Source organism: Corvus moneduloides, chromosome 19 (genome assembly GCF_009650955.1).
Source record: "Corvus moneduloides isolate bCorMon1 chromosome 19, bCorMon1.pri, whole genome shotgun sequence".
Classification (NCBI taxonomy): Eukaryota; Metazoa; Chordata; class Aves; order Passeriformes; family Corvidae; genus Corvus; species Corvus moneduloides.
The window spans coordinates 416,135-425,522 of record NC_045494.1 but is presented as its reverse complement, the minus strand read 5'-3'; the positions used below and the strand labels follow the sequence as shown (position 1 = coordinate 425,522).

General features: G+C 57.5%; 1 protein-coding gene across 3 annotated transcripts; it reads right to left on the bottom strand.

Moving 5' to 3' along the window:
• Nucleotides 1-1,606: 1,606 nt before the first annotated feature.
• On the bottom strand, nt 1,607-9,310 carry ARHGDIA (Rho GDP dissociation inhibitor alpha). Of its 3 annotated transcripts, XM_032129109.1 has the most exons (7): nt 9,206-9,266; nt 7,321-7,482; nt 4,969-5,178; nt 4,528-4,611; nt 3,971-4,047; nt 3,731-3,794; nt 1,607-3,281 (listed from the first exon to the last, which is right to left on the bottom strand). In XM_032129109.1, the coding sequence occupies exons 3-7, from the start codon at nt 5,156-5,158 to the stop codon at nt 3,082-3,084; spliced, it is 615 nt and encodes a 204-aa protein (XP_031985000.1). In that variant the 5' UTR covers nt 5,159-5,178; nt 7,321-7,482; nt 9,206-9,266; the 3' UTR covers nt 1,607-3,081. The 3 variants fall into 3 exon arrangements, with proteins under 3 accessions (XP_031985000.1, XP_031984999.1, XP_031985001.1); XM_032129108.1 differs by lacking the exon at nt 7,321-7,482 and having other exon boundaries at nt 9,206-9,310; XM_032129110.1 differs by lacking the exons at nt 7,321-7,482; nt 9,206-9,266 and adding an exon at nt 6,052-6,741.
• Between the last annotated feature and the right edge of the window lie 78 nt (nt 9,311-9,388).

The following is a 9,388-nucleotide window of genomic DNA, read 5'->3' as shown; positions in this document are numbered from 1 at the left end:
GTTCAGCGAGGTTTTGGAACGCAAAGCTGAGCACCCGGTGAGGGCACAGAGGCCACCCAGGGGCGGGCAGACATAGGCACGTTTGTCTGCCAGGGAGGGAATCAGCGGCTGTGTTAGTCCAGGCCACCTCGGAGCCATTGCCCGGAGAGCCCTGGCTCCTTGCTCTGCCAGAGGGGACCTGCATCCGTGTCTCTGCTGAGAGGGCCAACCTTGCCCGGGGTAGTCCTGCATGAGCACTCTTGCTCCGACCTGGCTGCTGCACTCACAGAGCTGTGGTGTCAGAGGGAGCTGCTGCAGCACTGGAAAAGGGGAACGGCCTGGACTGCTGCTGCACAACTTCTGGCCAAGATTCCTGAGGTGCATCACCTGGAAGGGGCCAAGGCTTTACCTTGGGAGCCACAATTCATGCAAATGATCTTTCCCACCCAGCCTGTGACTGGAGTCACCCGTACCCAAGTGCACTCATGAGCGTGCGCCAGGCAGGACAGCCTGCATGTCAGCCCGCAGCGGGAAGATGTGCCAGAGAACTGAGGCAGAGAATCCTCAGAGTTGAATTATAGCACATAGCACAGCCGTCCTGCCCCTCCAAGCCTCCTACCATGGTACAAACGATCTAACAGAAACTTCGACACCTTGGGTGTGGAAACTCTTGCCAAAGCGCTAGGGTTGCATCAGCCGGGTGCTCATCTAGCCCTGCCCGCAGAGTGGCTGTTAGGGGCCAGCACAGGGGGGCCTTTGTTCACACTATCAGGCACATCTGGGGTCGATCTAACTGACTCACTGGGAGTGAGGCCTGTTCCCTGCTCCAGTCCCCACTCTGGCCTCCACGGCCCCACACTGCGCGGAGGGCTGGTGGGTCGTAGCTGGACACTGCTCTCCATAGTGAGCAGCATGTGCCTGCTGGAGTGGGCACTGGCCACATGCCAGCTCCTGCCTGGCCCAGACTGTTGCCTAAAGCCCTTGTCCTTTCCAAGTCCCATCATCTCCTTTAGCAGCTTTCCAAGGCCCGAGGACAGGGCCTGTGCTGTGAACTCCAAATACAAGAGGGAGCCTATGGAGTTCTTGGTTACCTTCGCGAGTCTTTGACCAGGAGCAAAGCCGAGCCCCCTCCTCCAGGTTCTCTCATGCCATGGATTCTGTAAAGAGCTTTTCATGGCTACACTTTTCTTATCCTTAACACAAACATGCCACATGCTCTGTAAACATCCGCAGGCTCTTATCATGCTGACTCTCCTGGATTGTGTTCTCTGATCACCTCCCTCATTCCTGTGACTGCAGAGGAATTTCCCTATGCGTGTGCAGCTGGAGCAGTCATGTTGTGGGTTCAAAGCCCACCTGCTCCTCTGCTGGCAAGAGACCCCACTTGGAAATCCCTATTTTCACTGCCCCACACACTCCCACCCCTCACACTGTGGGCAGGGCAAATAGCAAGGGACAGATCCTGCACACATATTGCCATGGGGCCTCTCCTCCTCTGGCAAAGGCTGTCTCAGATCCTGTTCCACATTCTAGCAAGCCCACAGATCCTGGTCTTCTCCTGCTCTAGGTGTTTGCAAAAATCCTATTTGGCCACTTCCTGCCAAAGATCCAGCATGGACAGTACACAGTCAGTTCAAAGATTTTATTTAACTGTCATAAAAGGAGAAGCAGACGATGATTCCAAACCTGTTAACCTGGGTCTAGGACTTACAGACAATATGCACCAAATCAAATTAACAAAAAATTCTCTAGGGGCAGGGCAGGGGGAGTTAGAGGCAAAGACGTAGCTACGAGAAAGCCACATGTACTTGGTCCCAGTTCTAACCTCAATGTGGTAGATCCAAATCGGAGGGCTGCAGAGGTGGCACATGCCTGCCCAGCCCCCCAGCTCTTGCAGGGGGCCCCTGGGGCTTCTTTGCCCCAAGAGCCACAGCTGTGCAGCCAAGAGTGGAGGCCAGCATGCTGCGGATCTGCGGCAGGCATGGGGGGCCGAGTGTCAAGGCAATAACTACTGACAGGCCAGGCACAGATTTTAAAGGCAGAACAGATACATAAGGCATTAACCGCTTCGGAAAACACTTGTCCATCGCAAGCTCTGTTGATCGCATCAGGAGCAGCTGCACAGACAGACTCGTCCATCCTCAGCCCAACACAGCCAGGAGGGCAGGTGCTGTCCTGGAATTTCAGTGCTTTGCAGCTACCTGGGCTGCAATGAGAAGTGCGAGGTGATGGCAACATTGGTGACCCCTGCACCGCCCTGCCCTTCAGCCCCCTCTGTGCCACAAGGGCACCCAGAGAGCTCGCGGCTCTGCGCAGGCAAGGCTGGGGTCCAGCCAGGCCAGTGCTTGGGGTGCCAGGAAGGGCGGCCAGGTGTCACCCAGGATGTCACACCCTCTCCCCTCTGGAGATGTCCCATCTCAGGTGAGGAACGAACCAGCAGCGAAGTGGGAAGTTGTGAATCTTTCCTAATAACCCATGAGGGGCGTGACCAAGCTGAGCCCATGCCAACAGACGGGGAGGGCAGGTGGCGTTTAAAAAGTGTAACAGGGGCAGGGTTCCCTCCCTAGAGGATACATGTTACACATTTAAGGCATCATGGTTACAGGGAACATCCACAAATGAAGCTGCCCAGGACACTGATGGGGCGGAAAGGGCAGGCAGACACCACTTGAGCCAATATACTGATTTGACAGCTGCCTGGCACCAAAATTCTTCAGCTACTTGGAAGCAGTAGCTACCCTGAGCTGTGCGCAGGAAAGCCAAGCACGGGATCCTAACAGGAGTTCCTCCCCTTTGGCACCTCCTGGATAAAGGAAGGTGGGAAGCAAGAAAGGGCCTGGCGAGGGAGTGGGCACTCCCCTCAGTGCTGGGGCAGCACAGCCCCAGGACGGGCAGCTGGAGACCAGATGCAGACAGCACGGTTTGGTCAATGCACTCAGCAATTCTCCAGGGAGGGGGCACATAAAAAACTGAGCTCTCTGGTCAAATGATAACGGGGGCGACAGGTAAGAGGGTTCCAATGTCAGCACTTTGGTACAGGGGGGGTATTCTACGGTAGCCACTGTCTGATTCACGCTCTCTGGGGTTTGGCCTCGGGAAGGGCTAGTCCTTCCAATCCTTCTTGATAGTCAGGTTCCACTCCCAGGACAGGTGGTCAGTCTTATCATCATCTGTGAACTTGGATTTGATGTTGTAGCTGCCCCGGGCCAGCATGCCCTTTGGGGCCTCTTCCATGGGGGTCAGAAACTCGTACTCCTCTGCTCGGGGGCCATAGCTCCCAACCATGTATTCGGTCTTGTCAACTAAAACGACAAAAAGAGGTGTATGGAGCCTCCCCTGCATCTGGGACAAGGCTAAAGCAAAGGAAGGGTCTGTTACTGTTACAACAATCTGTAGAACAGCTGTAACTGGAATCTCACCCAGTTCAGAGCTCCCTTCCCTCCAGGAATGGGCCCTTCCTGTGGGCAGTGACCCCACAGCGCTGGCAATGCTGTCAGCTGTGACCTGCTTCCTGCCACGCTCAGGGGGAAAACGTGCTCAGGAGGGATCAGGATCACACACTGTGCAGCCAGGACCACGGGCTGCCCCACCACTGCAGGCCCAGAGGCCTTCACAGAGCTCCATGGGCCCAGTGGCAATGAGGACTGTCCCCTCCCATGAGGAGCTGCTGGGCAGCCCCTGTCACAGCAGCAAAATGAGCAGGAAGTCCTCATTCACACAAAGCAGCACCAAGTCACAGAGAAGCACTTACTTTTCACACCTTTCCGGAACGTGTGCTGGATGTACTTCAACCCTGACACAATCTCCCTGTTTACCTGCAGAGAGAGGAGCAGGGACTGAGCAGGACATCTCCATTTACACTGCCCACCCCACCTGCAGGAAGAGCCCATTCCTTCAGCATAACCCCACTTTCAGGGCACAGGCACTCCCCAAGCTGGGACCGCAGCAGTCTGATGTTCTGTTCATTCCACTTCCAGATCGGAATCCTTACCCTAAAGGAGATTTTTATCCGATATTCCACGCCCTCCTTCAGCACAAATGCTTGCTTCTTGTAGCTTTCCAGATCACCTACAGAGACAGGAAAGGGTTGCTCAGAGCTCTTCCGTGCTGTGCTCTGGGATGAATTTCCATGGCATGAGGCAGCTGGGGCAGGAGCTGCAGGAGCAGGGAATGGCCCTAGCTACAGGGCCCTCTATGCTGCTGCAGCCAGGCAAGAAATGCCCTCTGACAGGACACTGCAGCACAACTATGCAATTAATTCCAAAGAGTTTCTTTGCAGATGTTTGCCCCAAGGCTGTCACCATTTCAAAGCCGCCATGAATGTCACCATGCAGGCTGGAAGAATCTGCCTGCCCCATCTGGCCCCTCACACCTCTACAAAACACCCAGGTGCCAGGGAACTGCTGCTGGGCTCCAGGTACAGAACCCAGGGCCCAAGCACCGTGCACTGCCTCCAGCACTTCTGACACAGGAAGGCTCACGCACCTTGCCAGCAGCACCCCTGCCAGCTCTGTGCAGGAGCAGGGCTGGAATTCCCTCCCACCTCACCTGTCAGGTCCAGTTCCAGGGGGCCCGGAGCAGTAGTGCAGACCAAGGTCAGCTTGGTCACCACAACATTTGGAGCGTTGGGATCTAGAGACAAGAGAAAAAGCTGTTAAACACCCATCCCTGACACTGGCCAACACAGCTCCTTTTCCCTCCAGGGAACTTCTTGAAAGCACACGAAACCCAGCAAAACCAGCCTCTGACTCTGTAAGGGTCAGAGCTTCCACTGCACCAGGCCCAGCCCACAGTCCTCCACAAAGGCAGAGTGCCACCCCCACCCCTCCGTCCCTGAGCCCTACACTGCAGGCAGCGATGGGCATGGGGCAGCGCAGACACAGCTCTGTGCTCTGGGCTGTGCTCCTGCACAAACACAGAGCTGGGAGAACAGCTCCCAGGTGGGAGCAGAGGCAAGGCCAGAGAGGACCAACACATCCCAGGGCTCACCTGCACTCACGGTGACGGCGCCCAGCAGTGCCTCCTTGTACTTGCGCAGGCTCTCATCGTCCTTGTCCAGCTCCTGGATCTCCTGGATGCTCTTCTGGGCAGGTGGCTTATAGTTGACAGAGTGTTCATCCTCCTCGTTCTCAGCTGCAATCTGGGCCAGCTGCTCTGCTGTTGGCTCCTGCTCCGCCATCCTCACACACGTGACCCACACTGAAGCAGAGAGGAGAAGTGTGAGTGCCCCAACCAACCACACCAGCAGCAGAGTTCCCCAGAACTGCTCTGCTGTGACTCCACAGGCTCCCACTTCACTGGGGCCCTTTACACTGTCCCCTGGGAGACACAACCCTGCCAAGGGCCCCCAGCCCCCCTCCAGAGACCAGGTCTCATCTTCATTTCGCAGAGGCCCAGGCAAGAGTGAGGAAAAATTCAATCTCAGTGCTTTGCTTGTAAGGTAAATACCCCAAAGCCATAGGGAAGACATTCTCCTCCACAAGATCAACTAGGTGCCCAGAATAAACCCAGTTCTGCTCTCCACAACAGGATTCCAGCCAAGAATAGGCCTCTGTCTCACCACTGGCATGAATGCTGGGAGCTTCTGCTGGGATCTGGTGCTCACATTTTGTAACTCAGTCAGGTCAGTGCTCTGTGACAGGTGCCTTGGCAGAGTGGGATGAGACACCTGGCTTAGCCCTTTGCAAGGATCTGTGGCACACACAGCTGGGGACACAGGCAATGAAGGAAACAAGATGTGGAGCCTGGCTCGGCTGCCGAGGACTCTGCCCAGGAAATGCCCAGCTGCACCAAGGGCAAAGGTAATGCCAACACTCCATTAAAATCCTCGGTAAAAGCCAATGACATATTCAGGAATTCTTGGTGTTCCACAGGGCACATTGTCTGAAGGGTTATCCTATGGCAAGTATCAACTTGGACTCTCTAAAGACTCAGAACACTCTGGCACAGCTTTAGAATGGCACTGGGGGATGATGGGACACCACGCAGGCTCTGGCCCTGTGTGGCACAAGCATCTGAGCCAGGAGCTTTTCCTGCTGTACCTATACATCTGCAGCTCCCATGGCTGCTGGCACCACCCCTGCACAGCACAGCAAACAGCTGGCCCTTCCACATGGCATCCTCCAACATCCTCACACTGAATGATGTGGAAATTTGTCTTCACAAGGACATTTAGTCTTACGTCACAGATGGACAACTGATGAGATTTCATGCTAGTGTCTCCCTATCAACCCCAGTCCCTTGCTTCTCCCAAACAGCTGCCGGGCTTGAGGACTCCCAGAAGCGGTGAGCAAACGCTCACTCACACACCCTGCATCCTGCCTGATCCCCTCCTCATGTCCTTCGGCTTGCCTCTGGGCTAGATTATACCTCCTATGGACCGAGTTTGTTCTAACCCTCACACCTTGCTCTGAGAATATCTGTGGCTCCCAGGAGTGGAAGTGACAGAATTTCAGCTTTACAGAACCAAAGTCCCAAGTCCTAGACTTGTGGTGACTCCCAAATTCTGTGATTGAGCCTTCTGTGAGAGCACAGTAATCACACACCTGGCAGAGGATCCACTAGCATCCACACATGTATCTCCAACAGTGGTGGGTACACTTCTGTGCATGAGCATCCACAGGCCCCCTCCACCTTCCAATTTTCAGACCAAGCAGAGACAAAATCTCTCACAGATAGCCAGAACAGTGACGGCAGGAGCCACGAGGCAGCCTCTGCTCCAGCACCTGAAGCTCTTGGAGCCAGTGCTCTGTGAACAACAGCACCAGCCCCAGCACAGCTCCCATGGCTGGAAGACAGCTGCACTGACTGGGAACAGCCTTGGTGTTCACAACCCCGACTGCCAGCAGCTGCTCACCTCCAAGATCCAGAATCCTCTCCTGGGCAGTTTGGAAATGCACTACTTTAGTGTCAGTGTAGAGCTGCCACTCCTCGACAGCTGACCGCCCCCCCCCCACACGGTGACAGTTTTCTCCCAGGCATCATTAACCCCATCTCCACCAGACCAATGAGGAACCCCTCACACAAACTGGTATTCAGCAACAACCATGCCATACAGGACACAGAAAAAAGCCCAAAGCAACCAAAATCCCAAATGCCCAGCTCTTTGGTCACATTCCTGTGCTCCAGCCTGACTTCTGTGATCCAGGCTAAAGAATCATGTGTACTGCCACATAGATTAATTGGACCCACCCCAACCCTCTCAGGATGTCGAAGGTGAGAGGAGCTCACCAGAACTGAAAACACCCCTGGGGATCAGCACCAGCATGATTCCAGTCAGCACTGCAGGCCAGGCTGGGCTTGGCGCTGGGGAAACAGCCCTCACCTTTCCCATCAGCTTACCCGCAGGTCCTGGGGATCCCACTGCTCTGTGGGACAGCACAGCCCCCTGGGAAATGCCACGGTTGCAGGAAGGGACCCCAGCCTGTGCCGGAAGCAGGGTACAGGAGGGCTCCTGGATCTTCAGAAACAGACCCTGGCTCCCTGCAGATCCTCAGGATCAGCCTGTAGAAGGCAGCAGGAGGCTGAATCCCCACTTGGGAATTCACAGTCTGCCTTCACTGCTCCCTCAAGGCAGCAGTTTCTTCCGGATTCTCAGCATGTTTTGTGCAGGACAGAGCAGCTGCAGTAGCAAACGCAAGAGCCCCACCTCCTGCCAGGCAGAAACACTAGCGGGAATATCCCTGCTCGTGTCCAGGCGGACAGTGGGAGCCGTTGACTCCATACCCCAGAATCCCGATCCCATGGCACCAGCAAACCCAGCATTAGTCAGAGTATCTTCAGATGGGCTAATCAGCTTCCGACATCCATTAGGCCTCAGCGCAGCCGTGCACACACAGCAGCGCCAGTTCCAGCAGTCCCCACCCTTCCTTCTTTCCGCGCGCAGGAAAGCCTGCACAGCCATCCAGAGAACTCGGCTGGAATGTGACCCAGCAATAGGCGTTTCTGCAGGGCCCTGTCCCAGTCTGCTCTGCCAGGACGGGGAGCCAGAACAGCCCGACCCGGCCTGGCTGCTCCACATGGACAGCTCAGATGGTTCCCAGGGCAGCACAGGGGAGTGGGGGGACACCAGTAGCACAGACGGGACAGGAGCCTAGCTGACACTTCCTGAGGCCAGGCACTACCAGGGCAAATCCAGGTACCACTGCTGCACCAGTTGCTTTGTAAGAGCATCTGAGGGAATTCTCATCGCACCTGATCCCCTCTGCTGTCTCACAGCCCCAGGTGGGAAGGAGTCGGGGAACAGGAGGACACATTTGCTGCCCAGTGGGCAGTTTGAGGATGGAGGATTTGTTTTTTCTTTTTGCTCTGACATATCCCTGACCTGTCATTCACCTACATGGGTGAGCTGTGCAGAGCCAGACTGAGGGCTCACAAACAAGTCCAGAAGCATAAGGGCTACTGGCAGCGCTGCACCAGGGATGAAAACCAGCACCGTGGGTACCTGGAGCCCAGACTGTGACCCATCTGTGTGTGTCAGCAGCCGAACCCAGAGCAGTTAAACTGTCCCCACTCTGCAGTCGTGGAAGCTCTTCCACACTGGAAGAATGCTCGGACAACGGGAGCAACAGAGTGGACCCGGAACCCTCACGGGAACAAGCGCGGTCGAGGGCTTTTCTCACCACAAACAAACGACGGTCACGGCTCTCAGACCGGCTGCCGGGAAAGCGCCGCCGCTCCCGGTGGGGGCATGGTGGCGGGGGAGCGCAGGAATCGCGGCTCCTGTGCAAACCCTCCGACGGGGCTCGAAGCGCACCCGGCCAGCGGCGCTCGGGGTGGAAGGGCCCTCCCTTGACACGGAACAGCCCAGCTCTGGTACAGCGTCTCCCGGTTCCTCATTTCGTGCCGACCGACCGTATGCGCCAGAGGCACCGCCGACCCCCGGACGTGTCGGGCCCAGCGATCCCGTCCATCGTCCCTCAGACCGAGCACCGGGTAAAGCCCGCTGGGAACTGCCCCGGCCCCTCAGGGGAACGCGGGCCGCCCGGGCCGCCCGCGCTCCGCCCTCGCCCCACGCGCTCCGCTCCGGGACGGCCCCGCCGGGGGCGGCGGCTCCCTCGGCCTTCGGAAGGTCGCGCAAGGGCACCCGGAGCCCCGCGGCGCCTCTCGGCCCCGACCGGCCCTTCCTGCGGCCCGGAGCCAGCGCGACGCGCCCGGCCCAGCCCTTCCCGCCGTACCTTACGCCCCACCCGCCCGGTCCCTCCGCTCCCGCCGGGTCCCGCCGTACCGGTCTCGCTCACTCCACGCTGCGCTGCCAACGCCGCGGATCCGCCCAGGCCCCGCGCGCCCCCGCACTTCCGGGACACGCCCGGCACTTCCCGTTACTCACCGCCGCGCCGCCGCCGCGCTTCCGGCCGCGCACCGCGCGCTGATTGGCCCGGGGGCGCGCGCGCGCGGGCGGGGCGGACCG

What these genes read in the sequence shown, in the direction of transcription:
- ARHGDIA (XM_032129110.1), bottom strand. Translation starts at nt 6,190, where the DNA reads ATGAAATCTCATCAGTTGTCCATCTGTGACGTAAGACTAAATGTCCTT. An exon ending in CCTGGAACTGGACCTGACAG is followed by an intron (nt 4,048 to 4,527) that starts GTGAGGTGGGAG and finishes CTGTCTCTGTAG; the next exon opens with GTGATCTGGAAAGCTACAAG. An exon ending in GGATAAAAATCTCCTTTAGG is followed by an intron (nt 3,795 to 3,970) that starts GTAAGGATTCCG and finishes CTCTCTCTGCAG; the next exon opens with GTAAACAGGGAGATTGTGTC.